The sequence below is a fragment of the Gallinula chloropus genome (assembly GCF_964237585.1).
Source record: "Gallinula chloropus genome assembly, chromosome: 6".
Taxonomy (NCBI): Eukaryota; Metazoa; Chordata; class Aves; order Gruiformes; family Rallidae; genus Gallinula; species Gallinula chloropus.
The window spans coordinates 7140821-7165355 of NC_140091.1; the positions used below are offsets into that span (position 1 = coordinate 7140821).

Genomic DNA, 24535 nt, shown 5'->3' on the forward strand with positions numbered 1-24535 from the left:
GGATGTGGAGGTAGGCTAAAGCCTGCACTGTTGAGGTGGGGGGTCACAGAGGGTCTTAAAACCCAGATCCAGCTGTTACGGCTGCCGTGGTCAGACCACCCTGCGAGGGATTTGGAAGAGCAAGTCTGTCATCCTGCATTACAGCTTGTGGGAAGCACCTCTTAGGTTTGTCCTGAGCACCTTGAACACCCTCAGCTTCTCTCCTACTGAATTGTTTCCTTGGTGGCTACTTTGCTACGTTTATGTAACAGTGATTAAGGTTACTGTGCCAGTTAAATAGGACCCCTTATAGTTAACTGTGATTCATTCCAAGGGTAAGCTCTCCATCACTAAGGTGACAGTTTATCTGCAAAACTACCTGAAATTTTATTGTATTCAAATCTGCCTGATGGAAATGGTTATTGGGCCTGGAAAAGCTGGATGCTAAGAAACTTGTTTTAACATTCAATAACTTTATCTTCAGAATCTGATTTTATGCATTCAGAACAAAGCAATAGTGTTCTCATCTTCACATTCATTTTCCTCTTGTGTGGTCTGGAAAAAAAAAACACAGAAGGGACTACACAGTCTCTGGAACTGTTGTGAAAGGCAAAAATGCTATCCTAGATTTAGAGGAAATGCAGAGAGAAGAAACTTGTTCTAACTTTTCTTCTCCTTGTCCTTAAAAATAAAATAAAAAAAAAAAAAATCTCTGGTTTCTTTTTGATGTGTAAAGGTTTACAAATAAGTGAGCCTTTGTTGTGGTTTAACAGGCAGCTAAACACCATACAGCTGCTGGCTCATTTTCCCTCTCAGTGAGATGGGGGAGAGAAAAATTATTAATAATAATATATACAAAACAAGTGATGCACAGTACAGTCACTGACCAATGCCCATCCCAACCATGAGCAACAATCACATACACATCTCCCCCTGCCTACTCCCTTCAGTTACATGCTGAGTGTGGCATCATAGGGTATGGAATATCCATATGGCTAGTTGGCCAGTTTGGGTCAGTTGTCCTGGCTGTGTCCCCTCCCAGCTTCTCATGCATCTCCAGCATTCTTCTTGGCAGGGCATGAGAAGTTGAAAAGTCCTTGACTTAGTGTAAGCACAACTTAGTGACAACTAAAACATCAGTGTATTATCAGCATTGTTCTCATCCTAAATCTAAACCACAGGTTTATGTCAGCTACCAGGAAGAAAAAAGTATTATATTCCAGCTGAAACCAGGACACCCTTGAAGGTTCTACCTTTACTGTGCTTATTTGTTCCTTTCAGTTTGACTTAGAGGATGTGCTGGGTGTTGATTGAATCAAGAGTTAGTAGTAGTTGATAGGAATTTTCTTCTAAAATATTGAATGCTTTGTATGAAGTGGGTCTGTCATGAAAATAAAGCTGAATGGAATCTGTGAATCCAAAAAACAAAAAAAAATTCCTGTAAACTAGTCTTAATTTACTTGCTTAGTAACAAAGATGTGTTTTTCTGTCTTTGGAGCTCATCTGCTTTGGTATACTTTTTAAAGGTTTTTTTTCTTTCTGTTTCTATGCAAATTTAATATTTTTTCCCCCATTCAGTTGTTGTTGATTGGGTAGGGGGAAAGGCATAAAACCAAGCAAAAAAATCTTCATATATTGTGCATAAATACACCCTGTGAGACCTAGTCTGCCTTCCTATCTAAGTAAGGCATTATAGCCTTCTGGTGCCTAGGTGTTCCCTGGACTTAGAGCAGTTAAATCATTCCAAAATTCATAAAAATACAGCCAGGTAATGCAGAAAGAGGTCAATCAAAAGAAGTCCACCCATAAGAAAAGCTTAAATCAGTTCTTGTAATTAGGGCTGAGAGACAAACCTGCAAGGAGCCACTCTTTGATTTGGTTGCTCACAGGACTCCCTGGCTTTCTGTGTGTGTTTCCCTACAGAAAACCAAGGTAGAGCAGGCCAGGTTGTTCTGGAAATAGTCTGGCCCTACAGAGTCCTTGGTGTCAGTCACATCACGCTTGCCAGTGAGGGACTACCTGTCTCATGTGCTTAATGTCTTGGGGAAAACTAAAGACATGCGAAACAGGTTATTTTCTTGAATTTATTTTGCATGACATGATGAAGTTAAAAGGAAGTAAACTAATTTTTAGGGTTTTGTTTTGATTTTTGTCTTACTAAGAGGTCATGACTTGAGGCAGGGGTTTGTACGTGGTGGTATGTAGGGTCTGAACACTGAAATGCTGTTCTGAACAATCTTAGTTTGCTGCAACTGTGATATTAACAGGGTGCTGAGGAAGATCTTGGAATGTCTGTTTTGTGGTTATGGTGATAAGCAGCACTCATTCGTTCATTGTCATTCAGAAATGTTTGTTTTCTCTTTTGTTGACATCTAGCAGAAATGTTCCATCTGGAATGTGAAATCTTAGTTTTCCAGCTCCTCAAAATCAAATGTTAAAAATGAGGGGTTTTGACAAAACTGCTTTTCTTGGGTATTGTAAGTTCTGATAGTTTTGATTTTTATTTATTGTTTACACCTGCCTATTTTGTTACCCAGTGAGGTTGCTAAGAGAGCAAGGGCAGGATTTATCTAGATTGTAAATCACCAACAAGATGATTTAGGAAGGATGTAGCCACACAAGTGAATTAGTTGCTTAATTACTCTGCTTTCTCTGTGACGAGGTAACTCCTTTCCCTGTCTGCTGTGGCAGAGGGGTAAGATAATTTTGTTCATTTTATCTCAAAATAAGAGCCAAAGCGAGCTGAATGGATTTGCAGTTGGTATGGGCTAAGAGTGTGCATGGGGACAGTTGTAAGTCAGCTGAGCTGCAGGGGTGATACAGAAGAGAGGGTGACTAAAACTGGTGTTTGAGGTCTGTATTCTAGGTACCCTCCCCTTGGCTTCATCTGCTCAGCTCAGGGTTGAAAACAACACATTGATGGTCAGGTTCTTACTGTAGCTTGGAGCACAACTTAGTTCCTGGAAAAGTCATGTGGAGTTTTGGGGGCTGATAAATGACTAGCACTAACTCTACTTGAAGATTTAAGATTAAGTGTGTTTCACTTAACTGTAAACACAACCTCAGACTGTCACTTCTGCCAATGTTTTCTCAATGTAAGACTACCTCCTAGCAGAGCTATCAATGTCAGTTTCAGTGGCAGGTTGATGGTAGTGTGAATCCTCTCACGATTTCAGAAATGACAAGCTCAAGCTCTGCGCTCTGGCAGTGTACCTGGTGTAAGTGTCTACAACCTTCACATTTGCTAAGGGGTGTGCTGAAAGTGTCATCTCACTTGAAATTCAGAAGTAACTGCAAGAAGTAATGAAGAGAAGGCAAAATGATCCTGCTGAAGAACGAAACTGTATTTTTTAGTTTCTTTCAGCACTCCAGAAGCGAAGTGGGTAAAGTTCAGTATTAACACAGCATGCTGTGAGCAATGGAAAAAATTTAGTCTTGTTCCAGAGAGAATCAATCAGGCGATGAGAGCATTTGTGGATCAATAGAAACTGCTGCTTCCCCTCTGCCGGCAAAAAGTCTCTAAAAAGTCTTCTTGTGATTCTCCAGATTGGTCTGCTTTGTGTTTCATGTATTGCTTCATAAGCGTGGAATTCTTCAGCATTGATTTTGGGAAGAGAGAGTTAGCATTTTTCTCCATGATTTCTTTCCTACTTTTTATGTCTTCCTTTTGTATTGTGAATTTGGAGAAGAATCAGAGTGTGGAAAACATATGACCTGATGGCTTTAGATGTGTTGGGAAGGAGGAAAAAAGAAAAAAGTGGCTGTTTCAGTGCCTAGCCCCCTTTTTCTCTGATTGTGTAAAGGGAAAATAGGACTATATACTTTGGAATCAGGAAATCTGATCTGTTTGCTGCTATCTAACTGTTTTATTACTGTCAAAAGGTTGAATTTTCTAAATGTAGTGTTATATAAACTTTTTATATAACTCTGTGGTGGAGCAGAAGGGAGGTGATCGTGTTTCAGATCTTGTAAAACTCTGAACTCATCCTGTGTGCTTGAATACAGAGCATAGCTTTGATTAGGATGAAAAGTAAATCCAGAAAGAACCTTAACTGTTTCTGTTTTTCCCCTCTGGTGAAATGTATCTGATATCCTCCAGTGTGAATGGGAGCAAATGTGTGGCAGAATGAATAGCGATGCTCTGCCTGCTGAAGTTGAATATTTAAAAGAAGAATGCAGGGTGCTGGGTGAAGGTTTTAGCTGAGTGGAGGTGTTCTCTCATATTTGGAAGCAAGCTCAATTTACAGTACCATTTTGTGGGATGTTGTCGCTACTTCAAAAATGCTATTGGATTAGATTTCTTGAAGTAGGTAACGCCAGAGTATAGGGCTAGAACAACATGCAAGTGTTTTATCTGAAAGGAAAACAGTGTAAATGTTTCTTTGTGTAGTCTTCTAAGTAGCTTAGTCTATTTTAAATAGTTCCACAAGTGGTGCTCATTTGTACAGGGAGTAAGTAGTAAGTTGGTACTTTGATCAAAAATTCTTTTTCCTTTTACATTGCACTGTGCTAACACCTAGCATAAGGAGGGATACGAGATGATGGTGGAGGCAGTAGGGTTTCTATATGTGTTTCTGGCTTTAGACAAAATATTTCAGTCATATTAAACAGAATTGAAAGTATGAAGTATCTTTTTGCTACCTTTTAAGGTAGTATGAGTGTTTCATAATTTAGAATGTAGAATTCTCAAAACACCTTTATGGGACAGCACAGTTGTCCTATTTTTACAAATAACTACTTTGTCTTGCTTCCCTAGGTGACTTGCTCAAGGTTACACAATAATCCTCCAACAGAACAAGGAATTATATCGAAGTGTTTCACATTTAAAACTTGAAATCTCATTTTTTGATTACCTTATCCTAACAGAAATTAAAGACCTATATCTTTTCCATCATTCTACTGATATTAATTACATTAAAAGTATTAATACTCTGATTTTAATCAATGCTTTTAATTCTGTTTACTGTTTCTATTTCTTTATAGGCATGTACTGGTATTGAAAATATTGATGAAGCTATAACATTGCTTGAACAAAATAACTGGGATCTAGTGGTAAGTATTCAGAAAAACTGACTTCATCAACTTCATGTAACAGTGATGTTCCATCTTGCCAAGACTTTATTTCAAATTTGGGGTGTCTTACAGTGGGGTCAGGGCTCTTCCTGGTCTGTTAAAGCCTCATTGCCAAGTTAAGATGACAGAGAGTTGTATATGCCCTGTCTTCTCTAACTTTGCTTAATTTTGTGTGTCTTATTTAGAGGCTTACCAAGTTCATGTTTTTGATAAACATAACCTATAGTAGTACAATATAGTCATACAGGTGTTGAATTAATTTTTGGGGGGATTTTTTATGAGAAAATGTAGATTCTTTTACTTCCTTGAGATTGGAAGTAAAATTAGAGCTCTATTTGGTCAGGAAAGCTTCTGTGAGGCACCTAGGGTAATATGAATTAGAAAGCTACACAAGTCCTGTTAGGAAGTGATCAACCTAAGTTCAGGAGCACTTCTGCAGCATTAGGGGAAAACCAAGCCCCTAAGTTAAGGAAGTTGGGGTCTCAGGCTGTGATTGCTTACTTGCTCTTCATTGTTTGTATCTCGGTTCCATTTGCCTGTTTGGGGGGAAAAAGCTTTGCAGTATCAGAGACTGTGCTGGGGACCTGGGTTGAAGATTCCCCTGAGCACCTGTTGTTTCTTGAACCTTGTAAGACACAACTCAGGGGCATCGTAATTTCTTTGGGACTTCAGCAAAAGTTAACTGGTGCTGTAAAGCAGGAGGATCCCAAAACAGAAACAGCGAAACACTTACTGGCGTAGGCTGATGGAGAAGGACATCAGAGTGCACGGGCATGGCAGAGCTTATATATTTCACAAAACAAGTTTCTAATGTCATATTGCACATACTGTGATTTTGGGTAAGCTTTCTTGAGGGTTTTTTTGTTTGCACTGTTGCAATATTCCTGCTGCTTATTTTCTCCATATCATTTTTCCCCCCCCTGGTCTTGCTAGTAGATTTTTAGCATCAGGGGCAAAGATGTCACCAATGTCTTGGTACTTCAGTAAGGTTAGAAGTCATCATGTCTATTCCTCTATAGGATATTTTAGCACAATATAAGCTGTCATTAATTTATCTTCTATTGAAATTAAATCAGATTTAAATCTGAGTCGTTTGTTTTGCAGCATTCAAATCTTGTTTATTTCTGTGTGAAGTGATAAAGGGAACTGTCGTTCATAAATGTTTAGTTGCTAGGCTTTATTCAGGTGCTTAAAATCAAATGGATCATGAGTGCTTCAGAGGAATGCATATGTGCTGACAGCATATAAAATACTTGGTGGGATCACGAAGTCTAATCTTGGCAAGAATTAGTTTCCTGCTGTTGGGTCTGGCTTGGCCTTTGCGGTGGTGTGCTGCCTGTATAGCAGCTTAGGGTTTATTTTTTCTGTGTTCGAACACTGTAGCCTCATTTCTAGGCTTGTTATAGGCTGAGCAACAAAATGTTACAAGTCTTCTGTAAGATACAGAAGATCAATGGAGAGACTATAATAATCTCCTCAGGCCGTTGTCTTTATGAAACTGTTCTACAATAAATGGATCCAGCAAGTCTTTTAAGCTTGCCAGGGTTGTTGATATGTTACTTCCTGAGTGTCGTTTCTTTGGGATCTATTAATTTACAAGCGTTTTTAACATCCCAGGAAGCAAAAGTTAGGAGTTTGTCTGCTATAAAACCTGATGGTTTCATAGCTTGCCCATTTAAACGATGACCTCCTGTTTTGGCATTTGAAGGTAAGAATGACAATATAAATGTATCTTAAGCTCTGTGTAAAGACAATAAAAAAAGTATGAAAAATCCCAACTATGTGTCTTTTGAAATGTTTCTTATGATGGTATGTATTTAAAGGAAACAACCCATTAATGCAGGAATCTGTAATGTACTTCCTGACTGTATGCAATATGGACCCTTTTATATATGATGTTATTGCATAAGTCATATCACTTTTCTCTCTTGATATCAAGTGTATCTGCACATACACTTGATCTTGCACAAGGTCTCCTGAACCTTTCAAAGATTTAATGAAAATATCAAATCCTTCATATATAGAGTGACTTTATGTTCTGTGCTTATAATCAGAACAGGATTTTTGAATGAAAAGCAGGATTCACCCTACTGGATTTTCTGGTTTGGTGTTTTTTTTTTTCCTGTCTAGTATAGTCATTTCTGTAGTTACTCCTGTTCTCTGATTTAAAATTATTGTTATTACATGCCTTTTTCAATAGATATCGTAATGTAAGTATTACTTAACATCACTTTGAGAAGGAAAAAAATAAAGGAGGTGTGTTATACCGTAGTCACTTCACTATAGATGTATGTATGATTATAAAAAAAAAACCCAAACCACAGCCCTCCCTACACCCTCAACTGTTTTTTATTTTCAAAATATGTCCTTAAAATTACCTGTGTGCCTTCCTGTTCTGGTTGGCTTCATGATTCTGTGTTGTGCGAGAGGCTGAAAGCACAGTGTAACTTCAGTGAAGCCGGCAGTTCAGCGCACCTGGAAGTGTGATGACTTACAGTTCCTGTTGTACACAACTTCCAGGAGTCAGCTGACAGAAAGCACTCCTGTACTTTGGAAAGAGCAAATTATTTTAATAAAGCTTTAATTGCAGAAAAAAGCATCTGTTTTTATAAAGCTTTAATTCTCAACTATATTTTTTCTTTTGAATGGGTAGCATATCCAAAAGCTTGAGAGGGTTTTGCATCTTAGAGTTTAAAACCTCTTAAAAATAGCTGTTGTTTGTAAGAAGGGATTTTTTTTAATATAAGTACCCATTTTGGTAATGTATTTATATTTATTTTTATGTAATGTTGTCTTTGGAAAGAGAGAATTTAAAAAAAAAAAAAGATGAATTGAGCTAGGTGCCAGTTTAGATGGAATTCCTGGATGAAAAATGAGCCATTGGCTCTTGACAATTATCAACAATCTGTCACATGTATCTTTTACTGCTTTCTATCTAACCATGAAATTAGTTCTGTTGTTATAATCTGTAGTAAATCTCAGCACAAGTTGGTAAAAACTAATACACTAACGATTTCTTTTGTCTCTCTTTCTAACTGGTTTGCCCTGCGAAAGCTTTGATGTGGTATCTCTTTGTACATTTTTTTTAATTGATCTGAATTGGTCTGCCTCCAGAAGCTAGGTGATTAATTTGTTTGGCACAGGGCCATTTCTTTTCCTTAAATGTGGGACAGCGTTGTCATATGTGTAGCAGCTCTCTAGTTTCCTTCCAAGCGAGCTGTATTTCGGTGGCTGGAGAACAAGGACCGCACATTACGGAGATGGCGTTTGTTACATTGGCCCCTTTATCTTCTGTTGTTGACCTGGTGCTTTCCTGACTTCAGCATTGCATACTGAGTATGGCACACATCTGACAACGCTCACTGTGGGACTAGCAAGAAGTTCATGGTGTGCTCCTTGCATTAGGACTATGTGTGAGGGATTTCCACTGGTAGCAACATGGACTTATTGGTTTATTAGTAACATTCCCCCTGCAGTCAAATAAACAGTCATACCTGCTGTGGGAACCAGAGGTGTCTTTATCCCCCTTATTTATTTTGGGTTTTTTTAAGGAGCTTTTAAAGTTTTATTTTTGACTGGTGTCCTCATCTGGATCTTGGTGTCCTGTCAAATGTTATTGTCAGCTGATACAGCACTGAGTAGTCTGGATAGCATTCAAAACCCTGCTGCCAGCAGAGCTAAGGGAGAAGGAAGCTTTGAGTTAGGTAATGGCAAGTAATGTTAGGGGGCAGGCATCCTGTTAGTGCAAGCATCCTGTGGGCACAGTGCCTGTTCTTCAGGAAATACGGGAGTTGCAGGTGTGTCTTGTGTGCCCAGCTGCCTTATTAATCTCTTCTGGCAGGACACAATAAAACTGGATGTGAACTTTTGTTTTAAAAATGACTACAGAAATCTCTTTTGGAAGTTTTCAACGTGCTTTCTGTTAAATTAGGGATCTCTGTTTGCAGAAATCATCTGATTTCTCATTCTTTGTATTTCTAGGGATTTTTGCAGCTACTGAAGTGACGTTTCTGTGTCATTGAGTAAGCTCAGATGCATGCTGTGTATTTCATGCAGCTGGGTGGTAGCAGAGACAACTAGCTAATTCTTAAAAGCCCCATCAATATTAAATTGTTTTTATTTACTTCTGAATGTTTTAATTTTGGGTAAAACAGATGTTTCTTTTTTGTATGTTTTCTACATTGAAGACTGTATGAAATGTGGAGATGTGTGGGCAGTTGTAAGCATGGTATGGTTTTCCACATAGCTCTATGCACATTCATCTATTAAAAAAACCCAAACCCAGCCAACCACGGCCACTAATACATGTGGAGGAAATTAAGATTCATTACTTGCAGAATGCAAAATAAGAGTACTGCTTTGTTGCCTCACTAATATCCTTCAAGGATGGAAGTTTACCTCTGCTAGCAGCAAGGTAGCCCACACTTCATGGTCCTACCAAATCCAACTACTTTCTTATGAGACTTAATAACAGCAATAGTTGATAGCTCAGATGATGTAGGAAAGTGTTTGATACATGGCCACTGTGACAGTCATTTCACATGGCCTCAACAAGAGCAAAAGTTTTAATTTATTGTGTTGTGTCTCTGCATCAGCCTTGGTCCATTGCCTGCAAGTGGTCTGTTAGACATCAGAAAGTGGTCAACAGAGCAATTACAGTTTAAAATAAAATGAAGCCAAACACAATAAAAATGTCATATATATGTCCTGACACTTGCAAGGAAGCAAACATACTAAATGGAGTATAAAAATAGCACCTGAGTGTTCTAAAGTTTTGATTGTTTTGAATAAAAATAGTATTTTATTACACTGGTTGGTCCTTGGATAATTTTTTTCCCCAAAAAAACAGGTTGTCTTTGGATTTGTTTTCTTGTTTGGATGTCCCTTTGATCTTTCAAAAGAGGTTTGAAAAAATATGGCTTGGATCACATTAACATTGCCATATTTTGTGATTTTTATAAGGAACTCCATGAAAGCTCTAATCAATGCTGTAGCTGCTGATACTATGTAAATATCCAAGAACCTCAATTTTCAGTGTTGTTCCTGTAAAGAAAGAGGCTGGGAAGGGGACAGTTTCTGGCTTGTCTGTAGAGAAAGAATTGAAAACTGAAATTAATTGTTTTCCTCATCTGTAGCCTGCTATCTCAAAATTATTAGATTCCCATGCATCTTGGCTTGAACTAATCAGGTACAAAAAACCACTCCAAATGCACTTTACCCCAACAAGTAACAGCTAAATTGTGCAATAGATCTAGAGGGATGTCTTTTTTTTTTTCATCCCTCACCAATGACCCAATAATTGTGTCTCCTTATCAGAACAAAACCTTGTCTGAGAGAGATTGTTTGGGAACTTGGTGAAAACAGTTCTAATTTCTTGAACTTGCTCCTCTGTTGAGACATTGTTCTTGTTTCATGGAAGAAGTCTTGACTGCCTCAGAGCGTGGGAGTACTTGAGCTTTCCTTGCGGAGAAGTGGTGCTGTGCAGTGTCATTCCTGTCTTGTATTTTTAAGGCACTGCTCAGATTTTAACATTGTAAAACTATTTGTTTAGTGACTAACTGTATTTAGGGCTCATTTTGGTCTACCATGTTTAAAGATGAGACCAAGTTTGCAACAGATGGACTGTATTTTACAACTTTATGGAAACCATGAATTAGCAGTGAATAGGTGAATTATTCTGTCCTGCAATTTGAGGGCAGTCATTTGGGAGGATTTAAAAACTGATCCCTCTCAAGGAGAGAGTGATTTTTTAATTTTTTTATTTTTTTTTTTAAATTTAAGGCAGTAAAGAGTCATGGCTTTAAGTTTCTTTAACACTGTTTCATCTAAGCTTTGTAGTTGTGTTGTTGATTGAATCTGAAGGGATTAATTCTCATGTAGCTGATTGAAGGAGAGCATAACAAGGTAAATATTTCTCGATGGGGTAAAACTGGTATAGCGTGGGCAAAGTGTCTCTTAGATGAACACCTTTTTGTTCCTGTTAAACTGGATTAATTCTTCAGTACCTGTGAAGAAATCCTTATCTTTCAACCCTTTGCAATTCTAGCAAATGGCATGGTTTGCAGTATATCAGATAGTCCTCTAGACACTAAAGGGATTATGTTAATTTCAAATAATTAATTTTGATAACTTTGTTTTAACTGTAATTTTTCTAATAGAAAAAGCCTGCTCTGTTTACTGGAGGATGCCAAAGGGATTGTGATTATGTGTTTTATGGCTGTATTTTGTAGCAATGTGGTTGTGATGGTGCACAGGAAAATTTAATGTCTGGACAGAAAGAGACCTGAGGAGATTTTAGGTAAAACTTTGCTGTCAAGTAATGCATGTTGTGTCTCCTTTCCAAATATTTAGTTCCTTAAGAAATGAGCTTGTTGACTGAAGTTTTTCTTGTGTAGTTGTCAAGCAAGCAATGGGACTAATAAACTTAGGTTTCTGTTTGAGGAAAAAGACTCTTGTTTCTCATAGTGGAGAGTTTTTTTGGTGTTTTGAGAATAACAGAAAAGCAGCACCCGAGATCACAGTAGTGTCTAATAGCAGCGGTGTGGCTATGTACAGGCATTACCCACCTGCTTTACATTCTGCAAACACTTATTTTCAGAGGTTTGTATTGGCAGTTTATATGAAGATTGCTTATCATTAAGTTATCTTGAGACATTCACATTTAAGAGCAAATTTCTTGAGTATGTGTCCTGGTTTCAGTCTGGATGGAGTTAACTTCTTTTGTAGCAGCGGATGGAATGCTGTGTTTGAGAGTTAAAATGAAAGCCGTGCTGATAACACCCTGATGTTTTTAGTTGCTGTCAGACAGTCAAGGACATTCTCAGTTATTCATATTTCTCTATTAATGAGAAAGGAGGGGATGATGCCAGGACAGGTGACCCAAACTGGCCAAAGGGGGTATTCCATGCCAATTCCATCCTGCTCAGTATAAAGGGGGGCTGATGGGAGGAAGGCCGAGGGCGGCTCTGGGACACGCGGTTTTTGGGGGACAGTCGGGTTCCAGGACGGCTCTGGGCTGTGGGTTCGGTGAGAAACTGCATTGTGTATCAACAGTTTCATATATTTTTTGCTCTAAAGTCCTGTTAGCATTGTTATATTTTATCTTTCTGCTATTTTAGTAAACTATCCTTATCCCAACCCACAGGCTTTTGGTTTCTTGGTTTTGGGGTTGTTATTTGCCTCTTCCTTTTCCCTCCCCTTCTTCCCCTGCTCTTTTCCTTTAATGAGCAGGCAGCTGTGTGGATCTCAGCTCTCAGCTGGGGTAAAACCATGACCGTATGTTAATAGTGAAGTGGCAGGTAATGAAGTGTCTGAAAGTAGTTTGTAGTATGTAACTCCATGGCTAGTTGAACTGAAAAGTGCATACGTCTTATGAACGTGTGTTTGACAAGTGATGCATCTGTCATGGAGTCATCCTAGGAATGGATCACTAGGAGAAAAGTGAAGTAAATTAAATAATTTGAGAACCAGCATGTGTGCCAATGCTGTGCCTATTTTGCAAGTGAACCTTAATTGAAAAAGACCTTACCAAAGAAGGCAGGAGTCATCTACACCCTTCAGACTTTCAAAGCAGAGTATTTAAAAGATGGACTTACTTATTATATTGTTAAATATCTTAACAGTTCTGTCCTTGTTTTATTTAAATAAACTCTCCTTAGCTGGTCTTGCAAGACCTACTTTGCTGCAGTACCAGCAGTATAGCACAGGCTGTGGAGAGGTACAAAGAGAAATACTTGGGGCGAGTTTTAAGTTAAATACTTTGAAAATGGACTTTCTGGTTTCCAAACTCATAAGTGAAATCTTGTATAATTATTCTTTTATTTTTGAATAATAATAATGGTAATAATGGAATAAATAATAATAAACATTATTTGCCTTTATTCCTGTTGAAATGGAGTTTCAGCTTGGATAGATAACAACCCATAAGTTTCTTATAAATCTGTTCATGTTATTTATTTCCATCACACTAGGAAAATACATCCAATTATGTATTTATTATCGAGATTGTGCTTTCTTTGTGGAATTCTGCAGTGACAATATAAATTATAAGAACTATGCAAAATGTGGGTGTGTTTTTCTAGCATAAGAGAAGTAGATCTAGCTGTTGAAAGGCTTCCTAGTGTATTTCGGCATGTTGCAGGAACTACAGGAAAAAAGTTTGTTGAAGCCACCAAAGAAGTAGGGAGAAATGGGAAACCACATCTAGAGTGCTAATTGTGAAGTATTTCAATGCGTGCTGTCTTGCTGATGAACTGAATCATCTGTATGAATATATTCATGTGGCATTTTTTGATGAAATGTTAATTTTTTGCTTTATTAGCAATTCTATTGTTTTGCAGCCTTTCATGAAGTATATTTGTTGTAAAGAAAGCAAGCTGAAATAAAGCAGAATGCATAGAAGACGTTTCATTGTAGTTCAATTACAGCTTTTGGTTAAATTTTAACCACGATGGGGACAAATGTTGGCATCCTGTGGAAAAACTTTGTGGGTGTAACTTCACGTCTAGTGCTTGGAAATACTCTGAGACTTGCAAAGCTGGGGAAACGCCAGCAAGTATAACAAGCTACAGGGAAAACCTGACTCCTTTCTTTGCCTTGAAAACCTTGCCAAAGATAACAAAGGTAGAGGTTGCTTCTGTTACTACTTGGGGCATAATTAGTAATATTTTTTGATTTAAATGTTACTGCATTCTTTAAAAATCTAATCCAAATAGTATTTCTCGGGGCTTTTAACTGGTAGCAGCCATTACTTGTTAAAGTAATGGTTTCAAAGTAGCTGTGTATGTAGGAAGGTGACTGTATTTTTAAATTTTTATTTTATTTAAAAAAGAAAAACACTTCTGGTCTAAAATAATGGGTATTTCTGCAGATCATTTAATGGAATTTCTTGTTTAGAATAACACATCATATACTTGCCTGTAACAGGCAAGATACGGTACTTGCATGAATCTGCACAGAAACCACATCCCTCTGCTTGGGCATCTCAGTACAATCTTGATGCCTTGGGGCCAAAAGAAGTGATGGTATTATGGTATATTTCAGTAAACCTTAATTTTATTGATGCAGGTTGACTGAAATACTTGACTAATACTTGCAGTGTGCTTTTCTCAGCATTGATTAGTAAAAGTTCTGCTATTTATTCCTAATTTCTCTACTTTTTTATTGCTGTAAATCACAGTATTAGCAGGTCAGAACAAATGTTTTGACCTGTTCAACATCAGACATTACCCATTGTTATCAGTTCTGTTGAAAATACAAGCCCAGACTAGTATTTGCCAAAAAAGAAAGTTATTAGGGGAGCATTATTTCAAAACACTTAGTGTTAGGACAGAAATCTGTGCATGTGGCAGAACCCTGTAAGGTAGTTTCATTGTAAGAAATACTCCTGTGCTCAAAAGGAACTAATAAATCTTTGTGCTTCTCCTGTTTTGCTTTAGTGTTGTATATACAAGTATGCTCCTTTGTCACAGAGATTTACAGTTTGGAAGTAATTTTAAATTAACTTTTGCTTTTTTGGTCCTTTCATGCCCATTTTGTCTCACTAATGCTTTCCTTATCTCCTATCATTTAATTATTTGTTTTTTCCCCTGCAGATAACATTTGTCTACTTTTGTTTTTTATTTCCTTTTCTTTTTTAAAAGCTCCCCATTGTATGGAGCATTTGGAATTTGATCTTCCATTTATTTTGTTTGAATAGCAAATAAAATAATGGATTTTAAACCTTAATTTTTAAATCTTTATCACGTGAAAACAACAAAATTGGAGTAAGTGTATTGTATTTCAGGGGGAATATCACATGTAGCTCAAATTTGGAATAGAATTAATTGCATTGGAATTATAGTTGTAAACAGAATAGTACAAATGATCCTTTTGATGCTGTGGAAATGTAAAATAAGAAAGATAAGGAATAACTTTTCTATTCTATTATGGATTGCTTAATGAAGACATTTTAGTATATTTTATTACACTTTCAGATTAAAAAAAAATTGTTTAAATTCAACAGATCTTGAATGATTCTGTAGCAGGATGGATCGATAGCCCAGAGGAATACTGGCTGATTTTCTAGAATCAACAGTTATTGATTATTTTTTTATCTTATGGAACTCACCACCACACTACATTTATCTTGTGTGTCATCTCTCCTCCTGTCCTGAGGTTTTGTATGTAGCTTTTGCTGTTGTCTTCACTCGTGCAATCAAACTGAGAAATACATCTGAGATAATATGTGGAAAGGGTTGGTCAAATACTCAAATAGGTTTCTATTTGTTTTGTAGTGTGAAACAACAAAACAACCTTTTGTTGTTGTTGTTATATTTCAAAATACAGTCCTGAAAACTGCTAGCATTCCTTCCTTGAAGGTGGTGAGCTGTCTCCTGCTAATATAGGAAGCAGCATGGGGTAAACTTTCAGAGTTTGTGATTTGAGAGAAATGTTTTTTTTAATCACAGAGATTTTAAATATCTGATAGGAAGAAAAGGCAAAATGAGCAGGAAAGTTCAGATTTTTATTCTCTAAAAAAGTTATTTTTAGCTTGCCAGATATTTTAAACCAAAAGGAAAATTTAAGAGTTGTAGTATTTGTGGAAGAATATAGATTTTTTTGAAGTCATGGTAAATGAATCCTTTCATCAAAGAAAGCTCTTCCTGAATTTCATTACATTAAGTGGAATACAACAAAACCCAAAGATTACTAGAAATCTGATCTCAGACCTACAGAAAATCGGGGGTTGGAAGAAAATTCCCTATGATTAATTTACTCCATTATATTTCCCTGTGATTTTCTGAAGCTGTTGATGCTGTTTGGTTGGACAGTTTTGGATTTTGGATTAAATCATGTGCTGTGGCAGTCCCTATTACCCCGTGGCTATGCCTCATTTGTGTGTTTTGTTTGTTTAATGTAAATCTTCTCAACTTTAGCTAAACAAACATAAAGCCTTGTGTGGGCTGTATTAAGTAGTCTGCAGTGGTCTCGCTGAATTCATTCAAACCTAAATAAGGCTTCTAAATTTCTGTGTGAGCTGATTCATACATAAACTTGTATTGGTTGTAATAAGCTGATATTTATGTCAGTGAAGCTCATGCAGCTTTCACATGTGCAGGGTGTTTACATCCCTCTAGCCTCTTCTGAAAGCCTCTTTCAGCACCATGCTGCTTGAACTTACTTCCTTCTTTGCCTGGAGATGTGTTTTCTAATACTCTGTTTTGGAAAGGTGATCCTATGTTGTGCTTTGTAAAAGCTCTTGCTCTTAGTTGGGGTGGAGGTTTGAATGAGGAAAGTTCTAAAGGACCCAGGACAGGGTGTGCATCTGTCAGCCAAAGCCATTGTGTAGTATGGAGATTGGAAAGAAGAGCGAACATAAGATGGCCATGGTCTTTTCCCACCATACCCACTGCAGAAGCCTTTAACTGTGCTTTTGCCTGGTTCTGCTTTTAACTTGTAAGATAACTCACCCATCACTTTTAAATTCTGGAAGTCTAAAAACATACCTCCCATCTGTGGTTCATGAAGTGGAAAGAATTCCCCACCTTGTTTGAATATACAAGCAGTATATGAAGACCTCTGCTTTTAAATCGTATGATTGGCAAATCCAGTCTGTCTTCAACTTGGTGATAACCATTGAGTATTTTAAACTTGGGAGTTTAATGTTTGTGCTAGCTAACATACCACAGTCTATTCATAATTATTCATAGGATCCTCATTCCCCTGGCATGAGAGTCACTGCAAGATGTGTGTAATTACTTTTTAATGGTTAGTACTGTAACTGTGTGTTATTGAGAGAAGTCATCAACGTTGTTGCTTAATCAGGTTATTAAGATAATGGTGGCTCTTGTTTTTCTCTCTAACACTGTTTTGTACTCTTAAAGATGTAAGTTTAGTCAGAACTGACTAATCAATGTACGTTAATATTCCCTTCAGGAAAAGCTTTGAATTTCACAGTCTGCTTCACAACATTCTTTAGGCACTTCAATAATTTCAATCTGTTTGTAGAATGCCACAGAACTTCTGGGTTGCCCAAACTATTAATGAATTTGGTAACCTTTCATTAACCCTATTGCTTTATTGATTTCTGTGTTTGTGAGAAACAACAACAGAGTTGGATTTAATATATTTTGAGACCAGAAGCTTGCTGCTGAAACAAAAGCCAAAAAAGGTATTGTTACTTCGAACCTTTGTAACTGGCACTCTTTGGGCCAGTGTTCCTGTCTTCCCATTCATTTAAACAAACAGGATTCTCAGTACTGTTTATTGATACATCCTATGCTGTTGGGTGGTAAAGTCATAGAGTACTTGAGATTGGAAGTTACTTTTAGACTGGTCAAAAGCATTTCCAACTAGATCTGGTCATGCAGGGCTTAATAAATTTTTAAATTGTTTTAATTCCTGGATATATGACTAATACCTTTAAACAAAATGTATAAATCAAGAATAACTAAATTTGGCTTACAAATCTTTTAAAGAAGATGTGGGTCTGGTAGTTGTTTGAGTATTACCATTGAAACAAATAACTATGTCCTTGCTTCTATTCCTCTGTTCCAGGTTTGAACAGTGCTACAGTAGCATTTGTATATGGGTAGTACAGAGACACACCTAAGATTCTTGGCTTGGGGGGAGAAAAAATGATCTTCTAACCCCCCTATAATTTTCCACTCAAGGAGAGCTTCACTCTATGAAGTGAAATAAATCATGACAGCATTAGAACAGGAAAATACCTGTCAAAGCTGTGGTACCCAGTATCCAGCAGTGACAGTTGTGGATATAGTGTGAGAAACGTGTAAGCATGGGGAGTTTCTTCCTTGGTAGCACTTTTGGCAACAGGTTATTGAAAGCTGAAGACATTTTCTGAGCTAGATGGGGTATCTTTATATTTAATAATCCATGTATAGATTTAATGCACTTGTTATTAAAATTGTTTCAAGGGTAATACATCTTTTAAATTACTGTATATTAGAAACACAGGCTGGTTTTGATGATAGAATAATTCCTGTTTGGAAGGACAAAAAAAAAAAAACAAACCCTGAATGTCTGCTTGACCATAGTCCACTTGGAAAGAGGATCAGGTCTCTGACATTGGTGAAGAACAGCCTGGAACAGATCATGTCTTAATAACTTGTTCTTTTAAATTTTTTTTTTATTTTTTTAATAGTCACAACCTTGCTCCTAAAAAATTCTAAAGCAGATGGTTGTTCCTTCTTCGTATTTTCTTTGCAGGGTCTACTTATAGATATCTTGTAAGAACATGGGTATTTAATATTTATGCAATATCTACATGTGCACTGCTACCATTTGCCGTCTACATAATTTTAGTCTTCCATCTTGCTTAACAAACAGTGTCCAGACTCTTTATTTTTACAGTGTGGTTAATAGAGGTCTTTCCATCAAAAAAGTACATAATGCTGCTGCTGTTTTTTCTTACTGCTGTGCCCCTTAAATGTCATCAAGTTTACAAAACTGGGGACATGAACAAGTGAGTTATTCAGTTTTAAAAGAAAATAGCTTGGAGCCTCTGTCGTATTTAACCCCTCTAGCTAGGCTTAGAGAAAGTTTGAAATGATTCAGTCCTCTGAGCCTGAGACACGAGCTTTGACAGAAAAAGTGTGGAAATGGCATGCTGTGCTATATTTCTTCATAGCTGAAGCAGGTTTTTTTTTTCCCTCAGGGTAAAGAGAATTCTGTTGCACCAGCAGGTCATTATTGCTGTTGGCCCCGTGGTACAAACTTCTTAATCCCACAGATGTAAAAAAATAAAAAGGATATTTTTGTCTTTCAACCAACTTTACCTGTTGATGGACAGGAATGAAATGTACGCTGCTGAAGAGTGTGTGTTTGTGTGTGTGAACTCAGGAAAACCCAAACAAACCAAAACCTCCCACTTTTTCTTGGAGGTTTATTAGATTAACATGATCAAGAGCTGTGTATGACTACAAAACCCACAATGATGATAAACGAGACACATTGTTGAAAGGAAACCACAGATTACTGCCATGCACTGGATAAACTGATCTAAAAACTGATCTGTTAGGAAGCTTTTGTTTTCACTGTAATTCAGTTCAGCCTTATGCGTAGTTGCTGTAGTTTACAGATACCTGTGACCCTTTTCCTTGTCTGTTTTTAAAATTTTTGCTATTTATTCAATATTTGTCTCTAAGTACACGAGAGATCTTACTGCAGTAGCATAGTCACTCAGCTGACTTCAGCAGAAGTACTTTTTGACTTTATGTAGCCATAATGATCAATGGATATTGTAGTATTTAAAGTTAGATTATATAAAAATTTGTGTTTACTAAGCACTTACTGCATTTTTTATGTCAGTTTATAAAAATTATGTTGGTAGGTGATGACTGTCCATAGCTCAGTTGCAGTATTTGACTTGAGCCTCTTGGAGTACCAGGACTCAATGAACTTCTGCCAACAGGTCAGGTGTATCTGACACATGAGAGTGGTTGTTAGAAGCTGTGATAATAGAAATACACATGAATAGCTTGTGGTACAGCAGAAAAAGGGCATTAGTGGGATTCTGCAAGAACTTTTAAGAGGCTAGAGGTACTTGCAAGTGTGAACTTAGAAGCAGGCTGTCTAGAAGGTGTAGGTGTGACGTAGGCTTGTGTGCTGTTGCGTAGCTGTTTGCAATGACTTCAGCAGTTCCTGAGTGCATCAGGCTTGCAGCATGCAGTGTGTGTGGAGCTGTGCAGGTTTATAGGTTTGTGCAGATCTGGTGCTGGTGGGAAATGGTAGATTTTTGGTGTATGAGCCATCTGACTACCTTGTCTGTGTAAGTAGCTCAAACTGTTTGAAAGCAGTGTGTTCACTGTGTGTCCGTACAAGGTGTTAGATTTACTAGGCATGGGCCATGAGGTTTATTGCCATGCATTCCACCTGGGAAATCCATTGCACACATATAAGAATCTGAGCTTCAGTCTGTGTTTCTTTACACTTAGATATGGTTTTTATTTTATGCAGGTACTTTAATGGCAATATCATTTACCAAGAATATTCACTGAATGGAGAATTGTTTCACGGCAAACTAATCCTGTTTCAAAACATATTCTAGAAGTTTGATGTGGTTTTGTTGCTCTGTATGGTTGACTCAACATTTGTTTTCTCTTTTCAGGCAGCTATAAATGGTGTAATACCACAAGAAAACGGCATTCTACAAAGGTAAGCACAGGAGGCTGGAGTAGTACGCACAGAGAATGATGCTGGGTAGTAGGTACATTTTTTGTCCCCGAATCCTAAGTTGATGATGTAATTCTCTTAAAGCAATTTATGGAGCCACAAGTTCAATTCTTGGCAGAGCTAATTTCATGTTCAATTTTTCCCACAGTGATGGAGGACCAGTTTGAACATCTATTCAACTCAGTTAACTTTTATTTTGTATTCATTTGTTGTTGGGTCATTCTGTGCAGGATGGTCTCTTTACTAAATCTGGATTTTCGTGTTCTTTCTTGTGTGTCAAGAATTGGTTTTTGTTTGTTATCCCCAAGATCTAAAAATTTGCAAAGCAAATCAACAGATGTTGCTGGTTAGGTATTTTCTTTTTCCTTATGCATTTTTAAAAGTATTGATATTCCATTTCCCAGGCCCCAGACAAAAACATTTGTATTTTGGTAGGGTTTTTAAGCTGTGCTACATAAAGTTTGCTTCCTTCTAAAAGTAGCTTTACTGATTTTTCTTTCAGCTTCTGAATTAAATTTTGGCTTATTCTGAAGCCTGGATATCTCCAAGTCACTGAAGTATGAGTTCCTAAGTGCTGATGAGGCAATTGAAAACACCAGAACAGGAATTGAGCTACTTGAGAGAGACAGTAAAATAGTGTTTAAAATATTTCATGAGCTATTTAAAAAAGTTTATTTTATTGATTAAAACCCCCCCATAATGTAGGTAAAGTGGTGTTTTAACATCCTTGTCAATGCTTATTAAAGCTATCATTCAATAGAGTCAGTTTTGATTCAGGATAAAACCTTATTTGCTCAGTAAAGTTACGTGGTGTTTATTTATCATAAGGCCTACCTAGTCCATTTGAGATAAAGTCTCAGTTGTGTTCAGCACTTTTTCTACCTATGGTAATAAGTCCTGACCTCAAGGGGTTTATATGAAAAATACCAGAATGTTTGGAACCAGGGGAAAGAAGCTGGGGAGTAGTTATGCCTGATTTGGATAACAAGCTGGTCCAGTGTCTGCTTTTCCACAGCATTCTTTCACGTTAATTTCTTCATTTTCAGAAACGATTAGACAGTCAAATGTACCTCAAGAGACTTTTTTTTTTTTTTCCAATGGAAGTGGTTTTAAAAGGAGGCTTAGAAGCCTGGTTTCCAGTGGTTTTCAGATTAGGCTTATTTAACTGATAGGAGGCTTTTTGTGTTCCATTAGAAGTTACCAGTCAGATCTGTAGGATGCCTTTTGTGGTGGAATGAAATAGAATGAATGCAACTGAACTTTTGAATTAAGTTCATTTATTGAAGGAGGAAAAAAACCACTTTTTTTTTTTTTAATAATTAAATTATGCTGTTTAAATAAAAAAATCCAGTCCTGAGAATCAGGATATCCATTGCTTCTTGGCTCTGTTAACAAAATGGTTATAGAATTTAATTCATGGTTGGCCATCAGATTTAAGACAATAATATATCACTTGGTACTTTTTAAAATCCTGAAAATAAGACTGTTTCTTGTAATCTTCAGACCTCTGAAGTGGGTTTTTGACCTTTAAGTATGGGTCTTCGAGTGCAGAAGACTGTTTAGAAGACAGTAAGTTCTGTTAAGAAAGGAAATGAGGCAACATTTATATCTCAGCATTTTTTAAATCCTTCTTTGCCTGACTTCTATCCTTTCAGTGCATACATTTTATTACCTTGCATCCTCCTTCATGACACCCTGTAAGTGCCCAGCACAGATAATCTTCCTGATAAAAACTCCAGGCTTGCCTTGTGAAGTTGTTTCTCTTTTGGATTTAATTTCTGTACATCTCAGCTGTTGATGTTGTGGGTTATTTTTGTTTTGGTTAGGGGGGTTTTTTTGGCCTGGACCACTGTTCCTTAAACTTTATCTTTTGTTACTTTTGTTTCTGATTGCAATTTCATGTTTCTTGTGGAGAGGCTTTCTGAAGAAGATGAGGTGCTTCTGGGTAGTGAGTTTATATGAATGTCCAGGAGGCTTGAAGGGTTTTGAACTTAAAGGCAAGCTAGAATTCAGTATTGTGTTACTGTTTTAGGGTGCTTGGGGTTTTTTTTCGCTCTATGTACCTCATTATTTTAGTATATTTGCCTTGTTTTTCAATAATTTGGTATTGGGAAATACCAATATTTGTGTAGTATTTTAAGCTTTATTTCTTATTCTCATTTTCATGTGATACCAGTCCAGTCATGTAGAAAGCTTGTCATTGCCATGATGACAATTTTTGTATGGTCATAACATTCCTGGCAAAGGAGATAATCCTCCTTCTTAAGAAAATTACAATATCAATTATGTAGTAAAGTTTGGACTGTAACAATGGCTGAAATGCTAGTTTGTCATCTAAGCTGTTCTCCTATAGCACTTCTGAATTGCTGAATAGCTTATATTGCTGACATGAAAGTTATTTTCTAATTATTAATAAACCAGCATTTCCAGATACAGTAGTGTGGCCTGTTCAAGAGGTGTGTGCTGTGGACCACAGTAAAGGAATAATGCTGTTCACTTTGCTTTGCTAATTTTTATTTAAACATATTGAGCTGTTCACTTTAAACCTTTTTATGTGCATATCTTTCAGTGAGTACGGTGGAGAGACTTTACATGGACCAGTGTATGGCCCCACAAGTCACTCTACAGCAGCTTCTTCAACTCCTTCCTCATCCTCAGCATTTCGCCATGTAGTGCCATCTAGACAAATAGTGGAAAGACAACCTCGGATGCTTGACTTCAGGGTTGAGTACAGAGACAGAAATGTGGATGTAGTACTTGAAGACAGCTCCACTGTTGGTAAGGATTTGTAAAAGTGAAATGAAAGCTGTTGTGGTAAAATTGGTAAAACAAGAAAAAAAACAACCCCCCAAACAAGATGCATCCCCAAAAATGTAACTCCTAAAAAAACCCAAAACAAAACAAAGAGCAAAGCAAACCACGGTTCCTCAAAGAAGAAGAAGAAAAATCACCCCAAAAATACAGCCTCCACAGCTACTAACCATTTTTAAATCTCTTTGCAGCTTTAAAAAAGCAAAATTTCACTAATCCATTGTAAAGGTTAGTCATCTATCAAATATTTATTTTTGAAATCTGGTTTCCTCATGAGCTTTCTTCAGAAGCAAAATTGAGATTACTGATTGAGACGTGGAAATGTAATTTGGGGTAGGATTAGTACAGATACAATCTACTAATAAACAGATGATCTTGGCATTTCCTTTTTGAATCTGTAGGGCATCCCTTTCTGTGTAGGATTAATGATAAGATGTAGAGGAATTCATAGAATCATAGAATCTCCTGAGTTGGAAGGAGCCCATCAGGATCATCAGGCTCCTGGCTCCACACAGGGGCAGCCAAGTCAGAGCATGGGACTGAGCACATCGTCCAGATGTTTCTTGAACTCAGTCAAGCTGGGTGCTGTGACCACTTCCCTGGGGAGCCTGTGCCAGTGCCCGACCACCCTCTCAATAAAGAACCTGTTCCTAACATCCAACCTAAACCGCCTGTCACAGCTTCATGCTCTTTCCAGTGTGAAGAGTATTGCTGCGTTTTTCTATTTTCAGTTTCTGCAATTTAAGATTTATTTTATAAGTTTTATTGCCTTTATTCTGAAACTGATGCACAATATGTTAGAAAGACACTGTTGATAATGTTGCAGAGTATGTTATTTTTCCTTTTCCCCAACCTGTAAGTTAATTTTTTTCTGCTAAGGACAAAGAGGTTATTTTGTGTTTTGTTCTGTTGGGTTTTTTAAGGTGAGGACTCTATGAAGACCAAAATTAGGAGCTCAATGAAGAAATAGTTGATGAAAATAATTTTCAGTGCTGCAGCCTTATCTGTGTGGTGAAATTTTGAAATCGAAGCTTTTGATGTGTGGTTTTAGGGTTCGATTTGGTATTGGCTGGTGCCACCTAGTGGGGACGAGTTCGAATTCCTGATCAGTGCTGCGTGTTTTCCACTCAGAGTTGCAGCCGTGCGAAGCAGATAAAGTCTGATCCAGTCGGGATTTTGCAGCTGCAGTATTACATTTTTTTTTCCTTTAAAAATTATATTATTTCAGGTATAAATTTTTAAGTTGTAGGGAAGAAGCAATCAGTGTAAAATTTTGTCTGTATCTTGGCATGTGAAGATTTGAGGGTGGGCAGCCTTGTGTTTAGTGTCATGAGAGGAGTGAGCAAGGCAATAGTAGAATTTCAGCCGTGGACTTTAGGAAGGCAGATTATTGGCTTTTTCAGGGGCCCAGGAGAGCTGGTTGGTCTTCAAGGACAACCTCTTGAAAGCACAAGAACAGTCCCTTCCAGCATGCAGAAAGAGGAGCAAGCATGGCAGA

The 24535-nt window shown here is 37.3% G+C and overlaps 1 protein-coding gene across 1 annotated transcript in view; it reads left to right on the plus strand.

The window, feature by feature from the left end:
- The window catches only part of FAF1 (Fas associated factor 1), a 160489-nt gene that overhangs the window by 13255 nt on the left and 122699 nt on the right, over nt 1–24535 (plus strand). Inside the window, exons 2-4 of the mRNA XM_084266118.1 lie at nt 4963–5031; nt 20162–20208; nt 22796–23004. Coding sequence (XP_084122244.1) covers nt 4963–5031; nt 20162–20208; nt 22796–23004 — 325 coding nt within the window. The remainder of the gene's footprint in view (nt 1–4962; nt 5032–20161; nt 20209–22795; nt 23005–24535) is intronic.